Genomic DNA, 27,657 nt, shown 5'->3' with positions numbered 1-27,657 from the left:
ATAAGCATCATAAGTGCAGATACGATAAACTAAACACCTTTATTTGGGAGAGTAGGCAGCTTCATTTATTACGTTATAGCTGGAGTTCTCGAGAGAGAGATCCTGGTTCAGATGACTGCAACTTTTATGGTACGGTATGATGATATTTTGTTCTTTTTCTCAATCCGTGGTCAAATTGGACGGTCGAAAATACCACTGGGACACATAATTTTTTTTAGATTTCAACTTTTGTTTTCTATAGATACCTATTAAAGGATATGGGTTTGGAACAATATGAGGGTAAGTAAGGCCCCGTTTACACGTTTGGAAAACGCATATTTCTCATTTACACGAAAACGCCGTTTTTATCACTGAAAACGATTATGTCTAAAAACTCCGGCCAAAGTAAGGATTTCTGAAAATTTCTGTTATGTGTTGTCGTGTGAACTAGGAGAAACGGCGTTTTAGGTTCTCGATTGTCGTTTCTGAGGATTTTTATTGGCTTGATCGGCTTTAACCCCTACACTGCCGCCAATAGGTTTGGCATAGTTATGATGGCACTCGACTGCGTATTTATGCGGGTGTGTGTAAACGATGTTATTTTTGAAAATAGAGGGGGAAAATATTAGTTTTGCTAAATACCCGGCTTTGTGTAAATGTGGCCTAAATAATGACAGAACTGGATTTTTCTCTGCTCTAATGTTAAAGGTTCACCCAAAAAATGTATGTTTCTGTAAAATTCTGTCATCATTTACTCACCCTCATGAACACAATTTAAGATCTTTTTTGATGAAATCAGAGAGATTTCTGTCCCTCTATTGACCGCTACTCCAATACCACTTTGACGCTTCAAAAAGTTCATAAAGAGATCATAAAACTAATTCTCATTCTCGTGTTACGCAGCACGTTTGAGCTTCAAGAACCAATGAGGTTCATTTTCATGTTACGCAGCACGTTTGAGCTTCAAGAACCAATGAGATTCATTCTCGTGTTACACAGCCAAGTTGGTTGAGCTTCTTTTTATGTTTACTGATCAATGTTTATATGTGAATGAAAGCCTCAATTGGCTTTATGCCCAGCGGCACTACTTCCTGAACTTCAGCCAGCTTCTTGTTTCCTGTCTGCCGTTATTGGCCAAATTGATTAATTCAGGTGTGTCTGATTATTGTTGCCATGACTACTGAGGTCAAGCACACCTGAATTAATCAATTTGGCCAATAATGACAGACAGGAAACAAGGAGCTGGCTGAAGTTCAGGAAGTAGTGCAGCTGGGCATAAAGCCCATTCAATCTGTTCATCATATAAAGCTATCGAGTCTCTTCAGAAAATTTGGACTAAACCGCTTGATTCATATGGATTATTTTTACGATCTCTTTATGAACTATTTGAAGAGTCAAAGTTTCAGTTGCGTAGCTGTTAATGGAGGGACAGATATCTCTCAGATTGCATCAAAAAATCTTCATTGGTGTTCCTAACATGAATAGAAGTCTTATGGGTTTGGAACGACATGAGGGCGACTAATTTGGGTGAACTAACCCGTTAACATGCAAATAAGACAATCATTCACTGAGTATCAGAAGAGGAGATTAAAAAGGCATATTTTAGATCAAGTTCTAATTATAGCATCTTTTACATCTACTAGGTGGTCATTTCTGTTTCATAATTCATATATTCATATATTAGATGTACACATGTACTATTCCAAGCAGAAACTGGCACGTACAAAGAGTCTCTGAATTCATTCATAATTCATGTTTCATTTGTTACCGCCACCTATGCGCCTCTGCCCAGTTCAATGGCTCCACCAGAGTGTCTGCAGCTAGTGAAGTGTCATCATGTCTGGTTTGAAAACATGTTCACAGGGTGAAGCGTTGTGTGGTTGGCAAGCCTCACCATCAAGTCCGAATGATTCAGATGCCAGGAAAGCATGCCCTGATCTGCACCAGACATGCAGATACAAACATACCTGTGCATAAACTCTGATAGATACACATGCACAAACATGTGTTCACACAGCAGGTGCGCAAGAGACTAGGTCCAATGGGCCAGTGGTTCAGAGGAGGAGAGAGAGGAAATGTGTGAGGAGTGTAAGTCTCTGGTATTCACTCTCATTCGCTTGGAAGCTTTGTCATGCAGTCAGACAGCAGCTGGGCATGAGGTTACAGACAGCATGTGTGTGTATGCTTTAAACAGGACTGCTGTGTTCAGTTTTAATTTGGCCAGTTCAGTATATAGACACAATTCTGAGTGAAGAATTCACAATATTCACGATTGACCTATATCTCAACTATGAAAGACAAAAGGAGATAGTTCACCCAAAAACGAAAATTTCAAATACAACCTGTATGAGTTTGCTGAACACAAAAGAAGATATTTTGAAGAATGTTGGTAATCAAACAGTTTATGGGGAAAAAATACATGATGACAGAATCTTTTATAATCAGAACCTCGTTGAAGAGTAATTTGATGTCTTTTACTTTTTTACTGTTAGAAATTTTGTTTGCATTAGTGCTAGGCCAAAAGATGTCTGAGTGCAAACACACTAACTTTCTCCATAAACTCGTGTTGATACAGCAGTACCCGAAGCCTGGTCAGTAAACACCTGCTCTTTCAATTTAGGACAGTCTCTATTTCACTATTATTTTTGCAACACATTATTTTTGTACTCCTCTTCCCCTCTTTTTCTTTCCTACTGTAAAAAAAAACACACGAAATTGTTCCACTGTTTCCTGCCGTTTGCTTTTTCTACCTTATCAGAGCATAAAAATGATTATGATATCTTATATTTTTAAACTGTTTACATTTATTTATTCAGATATTTTATATTTATATGTTTAAACTGTTTACATTTATCTACCTAAATAAGCTCTGTTCATTAAAAAGTTATCAGTGACCATTGACCAGTTTAAAATGATTAAAGGAGTAGTGCAGGAGTAGTGCGAAAGTGCATCACAGAACAGAGCAAGGCGACCATTTGAGCTTATAAAACTTAAACTTTGCTATTTTTATTTTTTATTTTTTAAAGAGTGATCGTTTCACTTGATAAGACCCTTATTCATCGTCTGGTGTCGTTTAAAGCCCTTTGAACAGTTTGCAGTTTGTACTGAAACTGTCTTTTGGACCTTGAACTGTTTGGTTCCCATTGAAGTGCATTATATGGAGAAAAATCCTGGAATGTTTTCATCAAAAACCTTAATTTCTTTTCGACTGAAGAAAGAAAGACATGGACATCTTGGATGACATGGGGGTGAGTAAATTATCAGCAAAAGTTTTTTTTTTAAAGTGAACTACTCCTTTAAATATAATTTTTAATATCTATTTCAGGTCCAGAAAAACAGGAGGCGGATTTGGAATTGTGGGTTAATAGCCCATTAAATTACTCAGGAAATGTACATAATGGCATATTCAAAAACTCAAGATGATTACTTTCATGGGCCTTCAAACACACGACCTGCTGACACCTCAAGGTCTGCTCTGAGAGAAGCCAGGAAAGTAGGTAGATTCAAGTTAAATTAAGGATTAAATCCAATTAAAGGCACGGTCATTGAATGCAGGATTGGGAGCAGTGTGTTAGCATTTACATTTTTTAATTTTTGTTTACAATCCATGTATATTTAAAAGTAAAAGTGAGGAGTATTCAGCCAATTGAGTCAGAATATATTTTTGGCCATATATTTACATGCACACACACACACACACACACACCCTTCTGAATTCCCCTCTGTGGCCATTTTCTTGTTTGGTTTCACAGGGCAGTCGACAGAGCCTGGATACAGTGAGGATCTGTGAGAAGAGGCAGAGGGATATGTAATTGAAGAGGCCAGCAACTCTTTATAAATAGGCTTGGGTCACTATCATTGTAAAGTGAGGAGGAATCTGATCCTAGATCAGTTTGCCCATGACTTTCATGAACACGGGCACACCCAGGATGAACCCAGAGAGGTGTAGACAACCGTAGAGAGAGACAGGGAGCATGAGGGATGGATATGAGGTTATAGATAGACAATCTGTGGGTGAGGGACAGCCTCGTATCTTTTAAATGTTCTTCTATGACAGGTGTGAGACACTGAAAAAAAGCAAAACTTTTTGGATTAGATCATCACGTTGAAAAGGTATGTCAAGCCTGATGTACTTCAATAAGTATAGTTTGAGCTTTAAGGATGAGTGAAGAACCTAAAAGCAGATAGGTCTAGATCATTACAGAAATTAATTACAGTTTTAGCAATCCAAATTCAAAGCGGGAATCACTTTGGATAAATTGCCTCATTTAATTACCTTAATTATGCATATTGCGCAACGTATGCATATTGCGCAACATTTTTTAGAGTTCGCATGACATTGCATGTGGACACAAAACAGTCAATTTTTTGTAATTTCAGGGACTTCCATTTAAACAAGCGGTAAAATTATATTTTGTTTCAAATGTTTTGTTGCCTTTTATTTAAACCCATATCTGCATAAGTTTAGGTTTAACTGTCCTGCTCATAATTCAATTTTGACTCGATTTGAGGATATGTAATTAGCCTTCATGTAATTACACTGATCCATATATGCCAGAAATTATGTAATTGTTATTTTATGTTTGGCTGAAAATGTAAATGCGTCTCGTTTCCACTGCCTCAGGCATGGTTCGTGCTTATAACGAATATAACAACACAATATAGCGTAAAATATCACACGGATTTTACGTTACACGAAGAGACGCAGTGTCTATAAGTGTATTTACGCCTTCCCCCCTTTGTATTAATTCAGTCCCTTTCGATTCCTCGTACATCTCATCCAAATCTTTACGACACTTCTAAAATACCTGTCTTTGTCTTCATGATTCAGCGCCAAATAATGCAATAGCACAGAGACAGACACAAGATCATATGGCATTCTCATTAATACAATTCCCTTTAAAACTAAAACTCGTATTTATTTTAGCGGGCCAAACTCAATCACCTAAGTTCAATTATAACTAATAACCAAGTAAAAACTATAACCAAAAAGCCATTCATTTTGTTAAAAAAGATTCTCTTAAAAACATGTTATTGTTTTAATCCACTGAAATAAATATACGTTATAAGTAACAGTTATTGGTGTTCGTGTGAGAAATGTTTCATAAAAATACAAAGAATTTTGACGTCACAGTGTCCTTCCGCAAAACGAATTCACTTTAGTTCGTTCAATTATGACAAGAAAAATTATCCATTTGCCTGAGATTAGGCTACTGTTGGTATTTTCCACACGCAGATTTCTCACAGATATGTCCAATTCTTTTACTAAATTTTATAACCGCTTTGATCTCTTCCAGGGGAACGCTGAAGTCTCTATTCTTGTCATTTCTAAGATTTCATATTTTACATTGATGCGCATTTTTAAGATCCGACGCGTCTCATTTGTCAGTTTACGGGCAAACACGTTTTCAACATTTTTATTTATTCCAAAAACATAGGGGGAAATGATCACATATGAGTTAACTCCTGCTAAACTTTCTTTCGAGATTACATTTTTTTGTGTAGACATTTGGAAGAACATATACGATCTAAATTATCGTCTTAAACATGGGACGATCGCAAATAATATTTCAATTTCAATTTTTTTAACCTGTTGCATTAGAATGTAAACGACCAGCTATTATTGAATAGCACAGACACATTCTTCTGCTGGGATCCTCGATCCTTGTGAGGCAAATGCAAAAACAGTCAGTTTTATGTTAGCTTCTTTGGTTCGCTAAGTTTTTTAAGTTTTCTAGCGGTCGCATCAATTAAATTATTGTTGTCTTTACGTTACCACCAAAAATTTTGTCAAAAGTATAAGGAACACATTTGGTCCTTGGTTGTGCCCAGAGGGACATGCGTCCATTACATCGAGACAGCTCACTAAAAAGTTGGTCCAAGCACTCTAAAAAAATGCAGGGTTGTTTTAACCCAATTTTGGGTCAAATATGGACAAACTCAAACATTGGGTTAAAAATGTCATTTAAAACTGTTACCAAATGGCTGGGTTTGTCCATATTTGACCCAAAATTGGGTTAAAACTATCAGCATTTTTTAAAGTGTGCATAATTTATCAAAGAACAATCTTTATTAAATGAAATAGGACATATAATTGTTGCACTCCGAACTGTCACACTTCATTTCAAAGTTCGTGTTGTTTTCAAATAAGTATATGCGATAGCTTATATCCATTAAAGGTGTTAAATTACCTTGCGGCGTAAATTACGCATATTATTTTTTTAATAAATAGGCCTATACAAATAAATATTTGTTAAACATTGTACGTATAGCCTACATACCCGAACTTTCTTTCAGGTTTCTAGCTGTAGTTTTCTAACATGATGGACACCTTAAAAGTTGATCCCTGAGTTAAAAAAGGTTTAGCTGCATATTTATGTTTATGAGCTTACTTCTTGAGTTAACATTTATTAAAAAGACCCGGTGGCTGATAAGTTTTGGGCCAAGGTCAACTCAACTAAACTCACAGGCCCTGTACCCTGTCACGGGTGATGGCCCCTCCTTAAATATGTTTAAAATCAATCTTAAAAAATAATTAAAGCTGACAAAATAGCCATTTGTAAAATATATTTTATCCATCATCAAAATGCTTTGTTTAACTATCAACAACTCCTCACAATGAAACTGTCACGAGGACATTTGTCTTTGCGCAATAGTATGAGTCAACAAACGGATTTCAAAACTGAGTTAAATCCCAAAGATGGCTTTGTTTGGTTTAATTACATATATACAGCAATTTGTCGAGTATCTACCGGACTCTTTATTGGTCGCGGAGCGAAGCAGAAAAGCGACAAGCAAACTCCGTGATGCAACTCTGTTGTAACTGGAGCAATGGTCCGGTTGATTCAGTTGGACACACATGCATCACTACATAAAGTAATTAAATTTACAGCAAACTATACTATATATTGAAACCATCTTTGAATAGCCTATCTTTGTGAATACACCATGACAGGATCAAGGCGTTCCACCAGAACTTTGCCACCAACAACTGCATGGTCACCGTGCACTGACAGCTGATTAGCCTAAATATATATATATTTTTTTTAAAAAAAACTGCAAAGGCATGGTGAAAAAAGATTTACGTCAACAAAACATGAATACATTGATTGTAAAAAAAAAGATTTATATACACATATACACACATAACAAAGATATACTATCACTGTTACTCGAGCTTTGTCGCTTTGATGAAGAAGACTTGCCTGGCACTTCGCGCTTCCGACTCCAGCGCGCGCATATCTTGCCCCGTATGAGTTGAGCTGTACAGTGAGTGGGGACACGTGATCTCATCTGATCCCGTCGATTTTGTTATAGGGTGGAGGGTCTGGGTTTTGTGTACATAAGGTCGTGTGCTGCTCGCTTATTTCTCTCTCTCTCTCTCTCTCCCTCTCTCTCTCTCTCTCTCTCTCTCTCTCTCTCTCTCTTACTCCAAGTGCCACCGCTCCGCCTCCTCTTTTCGCAACATTGACGCAATGTATAAATGCTGGAACAAAAGGACAACTTCCTTGAAGCTTGGCGTAATTGCAATAATAGAGATAGAGAAGGGCTTCAGTGACAGAGTGATGGGAGTCCGGCGTTCTACCGGAATATCTTTACCGTGGCTTCTTTGACTCGACGTACACGTTAAAACGGAATTGCACTTTCCAGGTTATTCCAAGCCTGAAGTAAGTATCACAAACAAGCCTTTTCTTTTTCCATATCCAATCGCTCCGCTCGCGCTGCCCTGCTTCATAAGAGGAAATACGACGGACCGAAGCTTTGTTGTGAGTTGCCATTCACACAGTGTGTTTTCTCTCGTGCGATTTAAATGTTTGAGGACGAAAGTTGCCGTGTTGTTTACGATTCATTATATCGGGCTTATCTAAAATTCATGTATATATAGCGGAGGTAGTAAGCAACCAAAGCGCGGGACGCATATAAGGTCTGAAGAGAAAGGCGCTAGTTTTTTTTGTTTTGTTTGTTTTTGAATGAATGTTTATTTGTGTTTCGCGAAGGGTTTCAACAAAAGGCGTTGGATGCGCTCTCGTTGGGGGGTGAGAGAGGGGGGGCTGAAGTAACTCGCTAATGTCAATGACACTTTTCCCGATTAATTTCGCGGAATCGCAATGGTTGAATCGCATATCAAAAGAGCGATTGGAGCGCGTAACCCGTGCGTACATCATCGAACGCAAAAAGCTGTAGTGAAAGCCAAGCTGTGAAGTGCCGGGTAATTATATGCAACCATTCCGCCGCTCCAAAATTATACGAGGATGTGTTGTGTGTCTCAAAACCAATATATTCTCACATGTTGCTCATTCGTACAGCTGAGCGTTAACAGGCGCGCTTTATTTCAGCGGCCGAACGATGTAATGCCGAGCCGATACTTTGCGAACAAAGGACCGGGGGAGAATTTCGTGAGGTGGAGGACGACAGTAGAAGAACGGGTAGACTGTTTACAATAATAACAGGATAGCCGTGACGTCGAGTGATAGACAGCGCTATCAGCCAGAGAAAAAACTTCTGAGGCATCAACAACATTCTAAATTTGGACAGGGGTTACATCATCGAAGTTAAAGCTGCTGGGGGCGGGACTTCCGGCTGGATTTGAGTTCGTACCGCTGAAGTGGCCGCTGTCTTTGTATCTGTCGGTGTCTTTACGATCGCCTCCCTTTCACTGGCACAAGCAGAGTAGCCTAATGGTTAAAATGTAGTCCATTTGTTCTGCTGACGAGTGTACAAAATGCTTCGAGATGCTTGTTAATGGCTTATAATAAAGTCGTGTATGCATTGTGTGGACCAAACTCTCCACATTCAAATGGTCAAAACGTTACCGCAGCCTTTAAGCTAACTTGAAAGAAGTAATGAACTCATATACACGACTACCCGATCTGTGCATCATCTCTGTCTTAAACGTTTAGTTTTGTGCCGATACTCTTCATAAAACCCCATAATGATAGATAGTGGGTTGATGAAATACCATGTAATGACTTGCTACAAAGTTAAGACTAATGCAAAACTAAAAAATCACTGAGTGAAAATCAATCTTATGTCTTACAACATTAAATAGACATGATAAACAAAATGTTATGTTTACTGAAATTGTGTTGCTTGTGCACACAACACGAGAGCATACATTTATATTTTACAACATGCGTAATTTTCCAAATATAATGTATGAAGTGTGAATGTGCAGAATGAATTGTTTGTTCTGTTAACAGGTTGTGAGGAATATACCTGATTTGGTGTGCATGCTTTCTATATTGTATAAAGTCTTTAATTACAGAATTTTTTGTAAAGCCATGTGATCAATTTGGTACACTCTAAACAATGCTGGGTTGTTTGAACCCAAATTTGGGTAAAATATGGACAAATCCAAATGTTGGGTTAGAATGTAATTTCAAATTTTAACCCAACTTCAACTTTCACTTTCAACTGTAAATTTTTTAAATGCAGTTTTAACCCAACATTTGGGTTTGTCCATATTTGACCCAATTTTGGGTTGAAACAACCCATTTTTTAGAGTGTAAGAAATCTTCCAGTTTGGGTCTCTAATAGATTAAGTTAAACCAAACAAACCAGCATGAGTCAGTGGCTGTGTCTTGTTAGGCCGGCCCACTTAACAGGGGTCAAAGGTTGCTGTTGTATTCTCAGACTTGACTTGCAGGCATCTATTGACTTTTGATGGATGTTGTTACTTAAGTGTGTAGTCTCTGGCCTCTGTAAAAACGGGGGGCTGTCCCCTCACATGCTCCCACCCCCTCCCTCATACTAAAGAGATCACAGGGGTGCAGCTGCTTCAGACAGCTTTGGGGTGGGGTGGGGGTCTGAGACCCTTCAATGAGAGAACAAAACCCTTTCATAAACACACATACTCAAGTTCACCCCTTACAACTGCCCCTATTTTCACACCCCTAAAAAAAAATGTTTGACAAGTGGAGGGTGCAGGAGTGCACTGGGTGCACGGCAGACGTACTTAAACACTGCTAATTACCGCAATGTGAGGATCATGACTAAACCGAAAGGCAAGTTTCCTTGCCTTTTTGTATTTTACTGCATCAGCTTTATTTGGGATTAATTTCTTAACAGTCAAGAGATTATCCAAATATTACACATGAATGAATAACCCACCAGGTCAATGATTTAATGTAGAGACTGTATATAAATCAGATATTGCATACAAAAAAATAAAACAAACTCCACACAATGTCTAGTGATACAACAATTGTAGTGGGCCCTATATAGCCTATGCTGACTCAGCAAATTTTCAACATTTATCCTTTTACACTGATATCCTCTTCCACTTGTACCATTAATTGCCATCAAATTGAAAAATAATTCTAATCTGCAAAATACCGTTTATATTCCTGTTAAAGGCAATACACATGCTCCTCACACCAAGATAACTCACAGAATGAAACTTTTCCTTGATAGTATGTAATCTGCAGCCCTGTGTGTGTCTATTTCAAGAGTTTTTAAAGGGTGAAATGTGAAGGCAGAGGGTTTAATTTGTTTCAGAGTTTCAAACAATGAATACAGGGTGTGTTAAACATCAGTAGCAATCTCATTTTGTCAAAATGTACTATTGCGTTATGAGAAAATTCACAGTATGAAACCAGACCAATTCAGAAATGAGTCAGTGGTGAACTAAAATGTGTGGTGAAACAGGGCATTTGGCTGTAATCCATGCTTTATTTGCTCAACGTCTTTTAATATAGCTAATTAAACAGCCCTGTAATATTTATATACAATCTATGTAACATTAACAAAGTTGTGGTCCATGATAAAATTGCTTTTTGACAGCTATTATTTAAAAAGTGGATTATTCAAGCTATAAAACAAGCCTTTGTGAAACTTTGAGGGGAGAATTATTAGTAGTAGACATTTTTTGGGGGGATACGCTAATGTAGATTCAGTCGGATTATTTGAGACTTGAATTCACACAAGCTACAAGAAACGGGGTAACTTTTGTGTCCGTATCACCAACTACTGAGTGTCTGTGTGTTGATGTAAGAGGGCAGCTTTAAGATTTGGATGTTCAAGTGTGTCACAAAGCAGTTGCTGAGGAAAAACCAGGTCATATCTCCCTCTCTTTCTGAGTAGAATGGATATTTTACAACACCACTGAGACCGAACTATCAGTTTGCATAGGGCGTATACAGAAGAACACCTTACATAAGTTTCTCTATAGGGAGCTGGCAGGATGAAATAGCTTAAATGACATGCATTATAGCCAAGAGCTACTTTCTTATTTTTTCGAGGCTTCTGATGTTCTTATCTGTCCAGATTTGGGTGATTCCCCTCAATTGGCAGAGGCACACGGGCTTTCTATCCTCTAAATGGATACACGTCTTTTTATCGTGCGGTTACAGAGAATAGCTACAAGATTGTTGTCGTTGACGGGGGATGATTTCTTCCAGTAAAATCTCTCTATCTCCCACCTTCAAAACCGCTCTCCAAGTCCATGTTCCCGGCATGCACATGCGAGCTGGGGGCGGCTCTTACCGATTTGAATGAGGAGAGTCACTTTCGGCGCCATTTTCGAGTGAGCGGCGATAACATCAACACTGAGCGCGCGCATAGAGAGGCAGCGCGCGACGATTCGTCTTAAAATTCAAGAATTGTGATCTGAATGGAAGAAAACAGCACGATCGGACCACGTTTAGAGTGCAAAATCGCCTGCGATCTGATGCCGACGAGCTCTGAAGTGACCAAAAGCCGACTGTGAAGGAGCCGAAGGAGAAAAAGGGGGGCTCTCTTTCAGCTGCGTATATGGAAAACCTGCGATTTTTAAAAAATAATTCATAAAAATAACGCTGGATGCGGGGAAAAATATAGAAAAATTCTGGAAAATACCAGAGGGTCTTTGGATTGGGATTCTGCGCGGTGGTGATGAAGATTGTGTCATTTTGGTGTTTTTTCATGACGCTTTTTGAGCGGGAGTAACGGACGAGCTGCTGCTTGCGCAGATACACACTGTTCAGTCCGAGTCTGATGATGATGTATCAGACTCTCAACTCAGATCATAGAGAAGAGACATCAGTCATCTGATCCGGTAAGATGTTTAAAACGGGTTATTCGTCGAGTTTGCCATAAAAACACTTTGATTATAAATTAGTTTTTTGTCTTTTTTTTTTAGAATTGTTGTGAAACTATCTCGATGCATGTTGTTTTAGGGGGGATACTTTCTTTGCGCCATTTTATACGTCAAGACACGAAAGCCCGTGTTGATTAAAAAAAAAGTTACTCGTGAGTTTTTTTTTATCTTGACCAGACGCTGTCATAATGTAACGCTCGATTGAGTCGTTACAATGGAATTAATGTTACATATCTAGACAAGTATGTGACTTTTATTAAAATAATTATGATGTAGAGTCTCGTGCTGACTTGCGTTACTACGTGGATATTATAAAACGTCAAGTGTTGTTCTGGGTAATATTTTGGTGTTTTGTGTGCATCTGGCTAAGACAACGCGATTTGTCTGCAAGAGAAAGAGATTCTTGCTTTTCAGCTTTTTTCCCCCTCTCTCTCTTTTTTATGAAATGTGAATTAGAGTTCAGCAGTGTGGTTGCAAGCACGGCAAATTCACCTTATGTAAGTTGGTAGAATTACGCACGGCTTTAGCTTATAATTATTATTACCCACGTTTATTCTTTCCTGACCTACAACAGAAATCTGCACTGTTATGTTTATTATCAGTTTCCAGTAGCACCACTTTTATAAAAAATATATATTTTTCAACTTCTTTAATGAGTGCCAGGGTATTTGTTTCCAGTTTGAAACAATAAGTAACTTTTTGCAGTTTTTTTTTTACTGAACTGGATGGAAAAGGAAGCATTGAACTACTGTGGGGGTGGAATTGAAAATGCAGGCCTGTTGAGAAAAAGCCTATGTCAGTTGCAGAATTGCTGAGGTGTGTGTTCCTCTCACATTCACTGTGTGTGTGTGTCTCTCTTGGAGGGTGTGTCGCACCTGGAGATTCAAATGAGCCAAAATTATCTGACTTTTCACGCGTGGTTTATAATATTGGTAATTTTTGATTAGTCACACCATATATCATGCAAACAAGCCATTATACTGTACTTTATACAAGAGATAATTGTTTTGAATATATATTTTTTAAGTCAAACAGACTAAAATAGCTTGCCAATATTTTTTCAGCAGTCAAAAACGAGCAAGTCTATTTGTTTTGTCTGACTTTAATACAGTGTAAGTTGTCCATTTCCATCCACAAACAATATTTTTGAGGCCAAGTTTGACTTTACTCAGAGACAGAGTTGATATTTCTTCTGTTATTGACTGTTTTGTCAGAGTGACATAGACTCAGACTTAAATAACTTTTTCTTCACTCACGCATTGTATTGCTGTTCATATAAATTGAGTCAAGTCACATTTATTTATATTGCGCTTTTTACAATACAGATTGTATCAAAGCAGCTTCACAGTGATAACATGAAAGTAATACAACACAGATCAATAATAATGGTGAATATTAAATGTCCCCAACTAAGCAAGCCTAAAGCAAGGCGACTAATTAACTAATACCAATTTTACAATAAATCCACTACAGAAACATACTATAATTATGAAGTGTACTGTAATCGTATGGTTATATAATTAAGGAGATATTGTCATATATAAAAAATCCCTCTTTTTTGGCAAAAAAACCCAAAAAACAACAACATTGGTGACCGAGCGATTGCACTGCAACATGCAAATAATTGAAAGACATTAATATTATATATTTGCAAGTAAGCAAATATATACAGTATATACGTAATATGTATATATATATATATATATATATTGTTGAGCTTGACCAGTAGCGTTAGCAAAAGTGTTTTTATTGCAAAAAAATAAAAAACAATCCATGGTTTAATGTAGACCTAGTCATTGCATGTTGCAGTGCAATCGCTCGGTCACCAATGTTGTTGTTGTTGGGTTTTTTTTGTCTAAAAAGAGGGATTATTTATATATGTCAGTATCTCCTTAATTATATATAACCATATGATTACTGTACACTTCATAATTTTAGTATGTTTCTGTAGTGGATTTATTGTAAAATTGGTTTTAGTTAATTATTAAAGTTTGCTATTTAGACTACCTATTCAACACACACTGTACACACATTCACATGAAACTTAAATTCATTAAAACATGAACCCAAAATAAGACAAGTATACATTTTTTTTTATAACTTTATGTTGTAAGATGGCTTCCAGTGTACTAGATAAAGGATATGAGGAATGTATAAAACAGATATTGGCATGGCGGCATGTCTCAGTCACTGCGGGTCCAGCCACAACAACAACAACTATTCTTTCACGACTGAATGCTGCGCCTGGGTCTCTTCATTCACGACCTGTACAAACAAACAAATACAACTGATTATTTATAAATGCAAACAAACAAAACGATACCTTACATTTGAGTACATTTTACACATATATTTGAATGTCACACTAGTAACTTGTTAGTGTGAGGATTGTAAATCCCCCCCCCCTCTTTGTGTGTTTATAATTTCATGTCAGTGTGCAATTGTGGTCATGAGGTGATCCCTCATTGGTCTATTGTGAACGAGCAGAGGCTGGACATTATGACAATGACCCACTTAGACCACTTTACATTGAGTTTCTCTTCTAACTAAAAGTTACAGCGTTTCTTTGATATCAGCCAGCTAAACTACCTTGGATAATGACGTTATAGGTGTTCGATATTAGATAATAAAGTATACAATAATAAGAGAAACATAATATTCTCTTTAGCACATTTAAATCCTGTTTTTGATTCGAATTTAGCATTTGCTAGTAAATAAATTCCTCAAGGCCGAAGATTTTATTTGATATTATTAGCCAGGCCTGTAAGTCATTTTTATTAATGGCAGTGGCAGGCTATGTATATTATTAACAGTGTTGTATTTTGTTAAACGCTTATCTGTCCCTTCAAGGTCCATTTACAGTATTTTCAGCCAGTTGCAACAAATTTGTCACAAAGTAGAAATTCTCCAAATTTTACCGTGATAAACTTTGATCTTAGTGGGCGTTAGCTTGTTCCCTCATGTGTCTCTGTGACCGTGACATGTTAATCACAACCATGATAGTTCATTTTGACTTGTACTAGTTCAATATGATGCGTCTTTCTCGCAATTATAACAGGATTGTAGGCTTATATAACCTCTCGGCTTCAGTGACAACTAAAATGGAGGTAAATATAATTACATTAGGTTATTATGGCCATAGCATTTATGATATTTTGTTGCGCTATTTAAATTAATTTGAGGCATCATCACCGGTTATATTACTTGTATTGATTGTGATAGTTTTCACATTGTATAATTTGGTTTTTAAGCGATTTATTATGTTAATAATATAACTTATTTTTTATATTAATGTCCCTTTGCTCTGAATATGCTTGATAGTGACTCTTTGAAGTACTGTAAATGCAGAACTAGTCCCCAAATGAGTTTGAGGTTTCAGATGTGTGTGTGCGTGTGTGTCACCACACACACACTCTTTGTGCTGTTAGCTCATTTCAACGTGCCCACAAAGTTATCGAAAGGCCTCTAAGATTCAGAGAAGTTGGTTGAAGTTGTAGCTCGAAGGGAAAACAAGACGAGTCACTTGGCTGTTTTATTATCAAGAAGCCTGAATGTTGGGGCGTTTGCTTTTGATTTCATAGCTTCACTTGCTGGTAAACCGATGGGTATGAAAAAAGATTTTCGGGCCTAACTCAGGCCTCAGTTTGTGTGTTTGTTTGCTCAGCAAGATCAGAGGCAGAGGACTCTCGATTCTTGGTGGGTGTGTATCTGTGTGTGTCCTTTTGTAAACGATCATTTAGATGCGAAACACAGAAATTAAAATCTTGATCTGAGTGTCAATTACAAAGCTATCTGCTAAGAGGAACACAGCGCCAGCCGAGCTTTCTGATGCCAAACAGCCTGAGCTCTTCATTGTAAGCTCTTCTTAGCACTACATGTGCTGCCAGGCCTGCTCCTATCTGACGTTATACCAGGGGAAATGCACTTGTTACGGGGACTGGCTCTGTATACCACCATTTAAAGTGCTTTTTTTGCTAAATTCATATGACTTGCATATTGCTTTTGTGCTGTAATGTTTCATGTACAAATGCAATATAACAAAATGAATATAAAAAATGTCAGACATTCAGCGCCTTTAAGACTGACCAAATAATAAATTGGTAACATCTTATGAATTGTAAATTGTGCAAGAAAAAAATGTGTAGTTTAGTGTTGTAGTGTTGTATATTGGTTGTATATTCAAGCGTCCTGTGCTTTGTTTTGAAATATAGTGACAAGTACAATAAGTTACACTATAGGGCCGTCAACCGATTAACCGCGATTAATCACATCCAAAATAAAAGTTTGTGTTTACATTATATGCACTGTGTATAATTATATATATATATATATATATATATATATACACATTGCATGTATATTTAAGAAAGAAATATTATTTATATAAAATATTTTATATTTATATATAATATAAATCTATATACAGTATATACATGAAAATATTTCTTAAATATATATACAAGCATGTGTGTGTATTTATATATATATATATAAAATAATTATACATAGTGCACCCACATATATTATGTCAACACAAACTTTTATTTTGGATGCGATTAATCGTTTGACGGCGCTAAATTTTATTGTATTTTGTAGTTTTCAGGAGTACACTCGCATGTACAGTACAGTACACATGCACAAAGATAAAACTAAATGTCAGATTGTTTTCTTCTATCCCATTCTTGTGTGTAGAAGTGTGCTTTCACAGTCACACACACACTTATGTGCAGCTTTGCCCCCTTTGCCTGTTACTCTTGTAAAAGCAAATGAAATTATGGGAGCAGCTTCCCCTTTCTGTGGTAGGAAGTGAATGTTTCTCTGCTAACTTCTGGCATACGAAGTTACAGGGAGCAACGCATCTAACTGCAGCCTCATAAAAATACACTAATCAGACGAACCCCTTCACGTCACCAGGGTAATCAAATAAATTATTTTGGTTGAGTATGTTTTATCTGGGTACACAAGTTGTAATGTAAATTACTTGATTGTGTAAATTAACATTATTTGGATGGGATTTTAGGTTTAATAATTACCCTATTCAGTCACTGTGAGTCAGTTAATATTGAGACAATTTCATGAAAACAATCATTGAGCTTTATGCCTTTATGAATGCGATATTGGTATAGTTCTCATTAGTAAAAATAATGAATTTATAATATTTGTTAGTGTAAAATAATTTTTGGTCCCACTTTATATTAAGTGGTACTTACCTCGAAAAATTAAGTACAATGTACTTATTGTGTTGATGTTGTATTGTAAAACACTTGTGCTGCTATTGAGGTGTGATACGGGTAAGGTTAGGGACTGGTGTGGTGGTGTGTGTCGGTGTAAGGAAAGGGTCAACTGTGTAATTTCATGCTGGTATTTTTAAAAATATAAGTACAATGTAAAAACATGTATGTACACTAATTCCATTGTATCAAATTATTAGTTTCAGTGTAAGTGTAGCCACTTAATATAAAGTGGGACCTAATTTTTAGTTGTTGATGTTTCTAAGTCATTAAGCCGAAATTATATGTTTTTTTTTTTGTTGCTCGAACATCTGTGTGCTTTCAAGATATCCTGTAAAAGTTAGCTAGTTTTTCAAAAAGTGTGCCAGTATTAGATCAAGTTTTACATTTATATTTTTTTGTGTGCATTATTAAAATGTACTTTGTGACATTTGTCCTTTAGTTTAGATATCCTTTGTATTTCGAATAGAGATGCGTGTTGTTTACACACACACACACACACACACTAAATATAAATAAATAAATATATATATATATATACGTGTGTGTGTGTGTGTGTGTGTGTGTGTAATTAAACCACAGATTTTGTGCCTTATTATAGCCTTGGTGGTATTCCGGTGTTATTTGTTGAGGATGTTAGAAATTACACACACACACACACACACACACACACACACACACACACACACACACACACACAGAGTCACAAACCATGACACGTAAGAATTTATATTCAAACTAGATTATGCTGCATTCATTTAAATATTTTGTATAATATACTAGCACATAATTACACTAGACTAGTCCAGTAAAATAATACACTGCATGCTATGCAGATGGTACACTTTTGTATTTTTATTTTTTTTTTACCTGAAATTATACTTTAAGAAACATAAGAGTCAAAACTTGTGCTACATAAATATCCCTTTATTTTTGTTTTCTCCAGGAAAGGAATGTAGAGCACACGGCATGACAGTGAGCTGTGACAAAGTCAACTAACTGTAAGTACACCACTGACTGAAGTTTTAACTATATTAGCTATTGGGTGTAAAAATACAGTGTTGGAAACAGACGGATTTCTGATATGCATAAAAGAAAATCTATATAAAACTCATTTTTCTATTGTCAAACAAAGAAAAAGCAACAATAAACTGAAAGGCAAAGAGACAGAGTAAACAACACAAGTAAATATTATTATGTGGGAGGTTACAGGCTTTGTCATGCTTTTATACCCCCCCCACACACACATCCCCTGAAAAGTCAATGGGGCTCTTTTCATAACCTGTAATTTTAGTCTTATAGACAGCAGATGCTCCATTGTCCTTATGTTTGTTACACCAAAAGTTTTTTGTCAGTTTTGGCTCACCTGGTGCAAAAGCGCATGAGCGTATACAGAATGAACAGAAACCTGGGGGCGGGGTTTACAAAAACACAACATGATAAATATTGCAAGTTAGTCATGCCTGAAATTACTGTTATTATTAGTCCAGTTATTTTGCACTTTGCACACAAGACTTCGCATAAGAGTCATGTCAAATATAGTTTGGCAAAACAGATCGAAACCTTGTTGTTCCGCTTACTCATAAAATGCATGTCTTGACTGATTAGAATTACATCGATGATTACACTTGCAAATCTTATATTGAATATGTACAACTTAGACAGCGTCAGTAAATTCCTTTCTTGTTTGAACACACTCAGTTTTATATGTTTTAACAGTCACTTTTTAATCATGGTGCACACTTACCTGGCAATTGTGATTTCATTAGAGAGGTTGTGTAAGAATGGTGTGAATATCATGTTTTTCTCAGAACAGGTACTGTATTATCACATCTGATCAAGATTATGCAAATAGATTTTGTGATGGGTACTTCTCCGGAAATATCCACTCATCACCATAGAATAGAAATGTGCTGTTAAAAAAAAAGAAAAAAAGTTAAAATATATACTTGTATTGAGCAAGAATGTTACATTTTGTGAAAATAAAAGTTGTATATCTTCTAAAACAGATTCTCATTTTAATTTGTACATTTGTCAAACTCAAAGCTTTTCGTGATCTTACACTTTTAAACCTGGAAAACAATGCATTTGACCTTGAACTTATTTAGGTTTCCATTTAAAACAAAAACTAAAGAAATATCTTTACTTCACCCCTGAAACGTTTTAAAACAAATTACACTTGTGCACTTTTCTCAATGACCTCCATCTCAAAGAAAACAAACGTGAGAAATAACAGCCCACTTATAAGCCGAGGAAGTCTCACGTTTTAATCAAAATCGCAGCTTGTCATTTTATTCCTATCTTTGATTTAAGATTATAATGTTCTGAGCAAGCATATCATTTTGACATCATAATGTATGAATATTGACACTCACGACTCATTAAAAATATCAATATAAACACTCATTTATTTTTGTTGGTCCTGTGTTTTCAGATTGCGAAACGAGGGCCGTGTGTGCGCGGCTGTGTGGGCGCGCCTCGCGTGAGTGCGTGAGCGCGCGCCCTGTGCGGGGCCTGTCGGTACTGTAGCAGCACAGAATGGTTTGTGAGTTATAACGGGGGTGCAGGCCGTACTGTGCTGCGGCAAGAACAACAGGACAGACGCACACAAACGGGTGAAAAGGACAGAAGGAAGGTGAAGTAGGCAAGAACGGCAGCAGCAACACCACCACCACGTGTGCCAATAAGTCTCCTGAACTTGGCCGTGTGAGTGACTGACTGACTGGCTGCCTGGCTGTAGCAGCACGTAAATATTGGAGTCAAAGCACTAGCGAATCCTCCAGTATTGACCGTGCTGCTGGAGTTAGGCGGGCCGTTTACCGTCTGTGCTTCGGGATCCTCATCTCGTCAGGAAAACCAACGACTGACTAATTACATGCCGGTGTTTTTATTCTTTTAATCGTTTTATTGCTTTTATTCTTTTGAGAAGCGATGACATGACATGTGATGAGTATACTTGTTAATGTGATTTTTTTTTAATTGGTCAGATGCTTCTGTAAAAGTGATTTGAGCTCGTTGATAATGTATGTACACCGGAAATACAATTAAAACCATTAAAATCACAACAATTGCATCAAGTCAGATTAATTGCAGAGCCGCGCGCGCTGTGCGCAAATTGTGCCGTTTTTTTTTCTTCCAAAACTATAAATCTATAGCATTTCTCAACACATTTTAACAAACAAGACTGTATTAATAAGTTACCGATAACTGTTTTGGACGAAGCACATTGCTGAAGACTGTTGTAAAAAAGTGTAGTGTAGTGTTAACATCATCACGTCAGTAAATGTACCTTCCATCTTTTCTACATTTTTAATAACGCAGCATCGCCATCTTCTGGGAACTTTAACTGGCTTGAGGTTTTCGGATCACCCCTGTTTTTCTTTTGAGTTAAGATTTAGAGAAGGGGTACTGAATGAATCACCAGTTAGATCATCCTCCTTTGGCACTTTTCGCTGGGTTTTATTCTCGTGTTTCTTTCCCTCAGTATGTTTTCTCCTCAGGCGACATTGAGGAAACCTTCAAATCGTGTCCAGGTTACGTTCACTCGGACCAATTGCACTAAAAACGGTCAGATAAGCTAATGAAGGATGACAATGCGTTGTAAGAAATGCTTGTACATCTAAAACTTGTGAGGGCACTTCGACTCGAAACACAAAGTTGACCTATAGTTGCCTTGAGGGATACGTCTGGACAAATACCGCAGAGACGCGCCTGCCCTGAATAAAATGTAGCCCCAAAATTCAATTCACTTTATTAAGAAGTGAGTTAAGAACACTGTTAACTCTAGTAGGCTATCTGGCCACATTTACACTTCGCTTGTTATGTAACGTTACCTGAACCTCGCAGGGCTTCGCTATCTATCTTCAGCATGGGCTTTTTGCAGAAACATTTCTTAAAGGAAACCTTGATTATGTTGGACGACGAAGCATAGGGTCCTTAATAATAAAAAATGAACATGATAATAAATGTGTTAAACCCAGCATCAAGGTACGCTAACACGCAAAAAGGCCATTTCTCTATCTATGAGCAACCATCAACTATAATTTAAAATCGTCTGTGGCGTCCAAGGCTAGCACTGTTTGGTTGAGACTAGTGAATATAACGTATAAAGTTTTAACAGACCTTATACTAATAGCCTATTTATACTTGTACTGCACGTATCATTACAAAAACTAATGATAAATCATCTGCACTGAATGGTTATGTGTATTAAAGTCGCACAATAAAGATAATCGCTACTAATTTAGTTAAATGGAATTAATGGAATTAAAAATGAATGGAATTTGCCTGAAGCAAAAAACAAAAACAAAAAAAAGCAAAGTTGTGTGAAACCTGCAGCATAAACATCACCAATAAACACATTAAAACAAATCTATAAAAGCATTTTATTCTGATATGTGATTGGTCACTTGTGGTTATATAACCGCATTTTTTAATACCGAGAAACTGGTGTTGAACGTGATGCCTTCAACATCATCTGAAATGGATTCGTTAGTCGTTAAAACGAGATGCCCTTATTTGACACGTCAATTTATATTGTACATAGGATTACATAAAAGCAGGCACGAGTGAAATCAATGAAATTGTCGAATGTGATACATCAAAAATAGGGCAGAGACCACGTCACTTTCTTCTGCTTTTACGTCACTCCCTTGTCATGTCACTGAGGTTATTTCTTCCCTAGGCTGAACTAGAGCTTGAATACTGTACTTTAGAAAACGCACTGAACAATTTCTGAAGCGGTGCACTAAAAAGGGCTACTTTTTCTGAATAAGCTATTCTTGGCAGGTACGGCGAGATCCTCCCCGGTAATTTCCACAGAAATCTCATTTGGAGTGTCACAGCTGAGCAACGCGCAGGTTTATGCTGAAATCTGATTGGGCAGTTCTGAAAATAACGGGTTTGTTGTCATTCAAAAAAGCTAAGGCTCGCAGATAAGTGCGCTTATGCTGAGCATCTCATTGCAGTTTCTAACGTTAACTAGTTATGCAAAAGCATCAGAGCTCATAATATTACCTCATAGGCTATATGTCATCACCTGCACCTCAAATTTACAACATATAGCCTAGATTTCGGTAGTTATTAGAAGTCTATACTCACTAAAAAGTTACAAATTAAAATGTTCTCTCGTATTACTAGGTATTTATTTATGAATTATAAAAATAGCATAAGCTAAATCAGATATTATTAAAAATAAATAAAAAAGGTCGACAGGGAGACCATGATAAAAAAATATTGTGACTACTTTACCTTTTTTGTTCCATTTACCTCGACATCTGCTTACTAGTCACCCCAAAGGACAAGACCCTGATGTTAGTCACAATAATTAGTTTCTACATTAATGCAATAATCCCATGAAAAGTAGGGATGTTGGGTAAAACAGTTCCACCGCATAAGTGCGAACACATCACGCGCTCTTTTATTGGATAGAAAACCGCGCGCGCCAGTTACCAGGGTACTCTGCAAACGCAATCATGGCGCTTGTTGCTGTGCAGATTTCAACACTAGCAACTTCAACAACAACAAGCAAAAGTTAATATATACGTTAACTATTACACAAGTACCAAGCAATTTTTTTCTTCAATTTTTTTTAACTAAACCAGTCTTTGATGTGAGAGCAAATAATAGGCAATGTGAACACAAGTATATATATTTTCGTTTTTGAAAGAAGTTGGTCAGATATAGATACCCCCTTACTTTCGAGCGGTAAGGTTGTTGCTATGCAAAACTTCACAGCTGTAACTGAGTGGCAGAGAGCAGGTTAAAAGCTTTTAAGGTCACATCGATCCCGATCCTTCATATTTGCGCGCTCTGTCTCGCACATTCTGCGTGCGCGCGCACACACATATCCAGACATAAAGTAAAAGTAGAAACAGTAACAGTGTTGACTTGCAAGATGTACGATAATTATCGTATTTGTACGATAATTTTGATCTCTAATGAAAAAATCCCATAATGTACGGTAAATAATCATAGGGCTTCTATACTCATTGATCTAGCTGTGGAGAAGAACATAAACACTTGTCTTCCAAAGTTAAAAGGATAGTTCACTTTGAAATTAATTTTTGATATGTTTAGCTTACCTAAAGGGCATCCGAGATGTAGGTGTCTTTGTTTCCACAGTATTTTCAATTTTGATATTTTTAGGTCAAACCGTTCTTGTCTGTCAGTCATATAATGGAGGTCTATGGTCACCACCTCAAAGAGCATGCACAGAGAAGTCCAAATGAAACATGATTTAATGACTCATAAATGTAAGTAGACATTGATGGCCTAAGACACGAAATGAGCGGTTTGTGTGAGATAACGAACAGTATTTATATCGTTTTTACCTCTTGTAATCACAGTCACGTCTAAGTACTCTGAGGGCGAGGGCGCCTCTGTCTGCGCTCGTTGCATTGATACACATTGATAACCGCTCGTTTCGTGTCTTAGGCCATCAGTGTGTACTTACATTTACGAGTCATTAAATCATGCTTAATTTGGACTTCTCTGTGGATGCTCTTTGGGTTGGTGACCATAGACCTCCATTATATGACTGACAGACTACAACGGTTTGACCTAAAAATATCAAAATTGAAAATACTGTGGAAACAAAGACACCTACATCTTGGATGCCCTTGAGGTAAGCTAAAATATATCAAAAATTAATTTCAAAGTGATAATGTCTTTTCGGCCAATCATCGTGGAGAATGACTCCCGAGCACAAGTTAATTTTCTGTTTGTATTGTATAGAAAAATCAGTAACATGTCATCTCTGTATGTTTTGCAAGAAGAAGAAAAAAGTTAAAACAAGTTAACGTTCCTGCCACTGTGCTTGTCAGTTTAGTTTAGCAGCGATAGTTTAGCAACAATAAAGTTTTTTTTTTCAGGTCGTGTCAAAAAGTTGTTGGTCTGTAAATACGTTTGGCTCGTTTGCGAACATTTTAAGCATCTGGTACGGACATTTCCAATCTGGCCACACTGAACAGTCTGTTTCATAGTATCAAAATTATACCATAAATAAGTGAATCGTGCCTGAGTCGTGTCAGCCCATAACTTTCTGCCTAACAACTCGATTTGTGTTCAACGTGAAAGAAAGAAAGTCACATTATGATAACAGGATTTTTTGGTCGAGTTTTATCTCCCGTCGGTTGGTCACTAGAGGTCGCCGTTGAACTATCCTGGAAATATATTTTTTTAAGTACGAGAAAAAAAGCCTTTGCCTTTCCATACGTCATATCCGGTTAGCTTAGCATCTAGGCAGAGTAAAATGACCTCCTTTGATTTATAGCACAGATAAACCCATAAAACAATTCAACAGAACATAACTACATTATTTAACTAAAGGTATTGTTGCGTGAGAAATACCATAATGGCAGCTTTATTTCCGTGCTGTTTTGGCTGTTGCGGAGACAATAACAGTGGCCACGTAACGCTGAAGGAAATGCCCACGGTTCAGCTGGACACTCATCACATGGGTAAGTGATGCGATATGACTTTTCAGACACATTATATTGACGAAAAAGAGTTCGAATCTTCCAGAATGAGACACAAGGCTGTCCTTCATCATTAAAGTGCCTGTCTGCATACATTAAACTAAAGTGTTGCGATCATTTCAGTACAGACTCGAGAGTATGATATTTGAGTTTAGCATCTGTAACGTTAATAACAATATGCGTGTAGATAATTCGCTCGGAATTTCATGGTATTTTTCACTAAAAAATAATAAGTCACCAGTAGTAACTTAGTAGAATGAATCAAAATCAATAGCATAAGAGCACATGAATTAATGGTAGTAATCATTTTTGTTCTCTCTGTCATCTCAGTAAATAATTATTATCATGATATTTCAGGCACTGATGTTGTCATTGTAAAGAGTGGAAGACGAATATGTGGGACTGGTGGGTGCATTGCAAACGCCCCTCTCCATCAAAACAAAAGCTACTTTGAATTCAAGATTCAGTCCACAGGTAAGATGTGTGCAAGCATTTACTGTTTGTTAGACCATAAAAAGATTGTCAATAGTTCATCTTAGTCATTGGGTGTGACTGCAGTGAATTTTGCCCCTTGCAGGTGTGTGGGGATTAGGAGTGGCGACTAAGAAAGCAAATCTAAACCAGATCCCTATGGGTAGAGACCCACACAGCCTTGTGCTCAGGCAAGATGGCACCGTGTACCACAACAACGAAGAAAAGAACCGATTACCTGCTAACAGCTTACCGCAGGAAGGAGATATTGTGGTGCGTATCAGTGGCAATAGTGTTAATGTCAAATTAATATGGGATTTGTTATTGGTAAATAAATCTATTTGTGTGTGCTTTCATTCTGGACTGCATTTGGGATTTGCTGACTATATCCTGGCTCTTCCAAGCTGTATATTGCGAGTGAATGGTGTCATAGATTTTTATGCTCCAAAAAGTGCATCCATCCATCCATCTTAAAGGGATAGTTCACTTTGAAATTAATTTTTGGTATGTTTTAGCTTACCTCAAGGGCATCCAAGATGTAGGTGTCTTTGTTTCCGCAGTATTTTCAATTTTGATATTTTTAGGTCAAACCGTTCTTGTCTGTCAGTCATATAATGGAGGTCTATGGTCACCACCTCAAAGAGCATGCACAGAGAAGTCCAAATAAACATGATTTAATGACTCGTAAATGTAAGTACACATTGATGGCCTAAGACACGAAACGAGCGGTTTGTGTGAGAGAACGAAACGTCCAAGTGATCTGAGGCCAGGGAAGGGTAACACTTCTGAAATCTCTGTGTAAACAATGAGTGACGTACATGCACAGATATCACTTCTGGTGCTTGCCGGCGCGCTTGCGCAGACAGAAGCGCCCTCGCCCTCAGAGAACCTTGACCTGACTTTGATTACAAGAGGTAAAAACGGTATAGACCATTTCACAAGATGTAAACAACACTGGTCCAGAAGCACTTCCTGTTTCAGTTTGTAACTGTTTTCTTTATTTCACATGTAAAGAAAACATCTTAAAGATGTTTGTTTAACTTTTTGATTCAGTTTTAAATGTTTTGTTGGTTGTATTTTATCCCAGCTTTTATGTAGTGTTAAAAAACTGAAACAGGAAGTGCTTCTGGGCCAGTGTTGTTTACATCTTGTGAAATGGTCTATAAATACTGTTCGTTTTCTCACTCAAACCGCTCATTTCGTGTCTTGGGCCATCAACGTGTACTTACATTTACGAGTCATTAAATCATGTTTATTTGGACTTCTCTGTGCATGCTCTTTGAGGTGGTGACCATAGACCTCCATTATATGACTGACAGACAAGAATGGTTTGACCTAAAAATATCAAAATTGAAACTACTGTGGAAACAAAGATACCTACATCTTGGATGCCCTTTTGCGTGTAATAACTTTATGTATCTAATTTATTTCTGTGAATGCAGGGTGTTACGTATGACCATGTGGAGCTGAATTTGTACCTAAACGGAAAGAATATGAACTGTCCGGCATCTGGCATCAGAGGAACCGTTTATCCTGTCGTTTATGGTGAGTATTATATAAAATTGATTAATAACTATTACTAAACGCTAGCATCTTTGTTTTATTGTAAGTGTAGTTTTGAGAGAAGACTTGTTCTGTTACTCAAGTAACACATTTACAGGATTGCCTTGATTTTTATTCTGTTACTCTGCAGTTTGTGATGAGTTGCACAGAAATGTCAGTCATGAATTATTTTAATTTAATGTTATTTGATGCACAATATTTACATCTATCTTTCCTCCTCTGCTGTAAATATATATTTAAAGCTTTAAAGAAGACCTTGTAACATTGTCTGATTTGGTAAAGTTCTGAAAAATCTATGGATGCAGCTTTTTTTAAACTAAAATTTAGGAAAAAAAATATTTTGTATATATACATTGAAAGGGTTGAGTTTGCTTATATGAAGAGTTCAAATAGACAACATTTTTCACCAATTTTTGGTCATTTTTAAGTATATGTTTTTGTTTAATAACACATCTTAACATGTATGCCTTTGTCTTGTCCCTCACAGTGGATGATAGTGCAATATTGGATTGTCAGTTTAGTGACTTCTACCATACTCCTCCACAAGGCTACCAGAAGATTCTTTTTGAACAACAGATCTTCTAAAGTTCTTGACATCCTGTATATAAACTAAAGATATGTACTCCACAGCCGGGATCTGAAGTGCTATGGTTATGAATAATTTCTAAATATTGTGTGGCTCAATTGAAATGTCATCTGTGATTTTGACTTGTGTAAATCTGGGCTCTTTCAAGTCATCCTATGTTTTTAAGATGAACTCAGTGAGTGATAGCATCTGTGCACACGTTTAACTTGCACTTCGTCAAACACTGTACATTTTCTGATGTATTTAAAGTACACAAATTACAGATGACAATCA

At 37.0% G+C, this 27,657-nt stretch overlaps 1 protein-coding gene and 2 long non-coding RNA genes across 3 annotated transcripts; 2 read left to right on the top strand and 1 right to left on the bottom strand.

Moving 5' to 3' along the window:
- Positions 1-7,424: 7,424 nt before the first annotated feature.
- Positions 7,425-20,354, top strand: LOC148978488 (uncharacterized). Its single transcript, XR_016168809.1, has 3 exons — positions 7,425-7,646; positions 18,233-18,287; positions 19,721-20,354. It is a non-coding gene; the product is annotated as an uncharacterized LOC148978488 (long non-coding RNA).
- On the bottom strand, positions 18,641-22,735 carry LOC120490582 (uncharacterized). Its single transcript, XR_005625096.2, has 2 exons — positions 22,537-22,735; positions 18,641-19,199 (listed from the first exon to the last, which is right to left on the bottom strand). It is a non-coding gene; the product is annotated as an uncharacterized LOC120490582 (long non-coding RNA).
- Positions 22,736-24,502: 1,767 nt separating this feature from the next.
- spryd7a (SPRY domain containing 7a) lies at positions 24,503-27,567 on the top strand. Its single transcript, XM_039687876.2, has 5 exons — positions 24,503-24,746; positions 25,122-25,238; positions 25,342-25,508; positions 26,678-26,780; positions 27,286-27,567. Exons 1-5 carry the CDS (start codon positions 24,641-24,643, stop codon positions 27,381-27,383), a joined length of 591 nt encoding a protein of 196 aa, XP_039543810.1. The 5' UTR covers positions 24,503-24,640; the 3' UTR covers positions 27,384-27,567.
- The last annotated feature ends 90 nt before the right edge of the window (positions 27,568-27,657 follow it).

This window comes from Pimephales promelas, chromosome 6 (genome assembly GCF_988280905.1).
Source record: "Pimephales promelas chromosome 6, fPimPro1.hap1.1, whole genome shotgun sequence".
Taxonomy (NCBI): domain Eukaryota; kingdom Metazoa; phylum Chordata; class Actinopteri; order Cypriniformes; family Leuciscidae; genus Pimephales; species Pimephales promelas.
Note: the sequence above shows the minus strand (reverse complement) of the source record. Positions and strands in the feature narration are given on the sequence as shown.

What these genes read in the sequence shown, in the direction of transcription:
- spryd7a (XM_039687876.2), top strand. Translation starts at nt 24,641, where the DNA reads ATGGCAGCTTTATTTCCGTGCTGTTTTGGCTGTTGCGGAGACAATAAC. An exon ending in CGCAGGAAGGAGATATTGTG is followed by an intron (nt 25,509 to 26,677) that starts GTGCGTATCAGT and finishes CTGTGAATGCAG; the next exon opens with GGTGTTACGTATGACCATGT. An exon ending in CGTTTATCCTGTCGTTTATG is followed by an intron (nt 26,781 to 27,285) that starts GTGAGTATTATA and finishes TGTCCCTCACAG; the next exon opens with TGGATGATAGTGCAATATTG.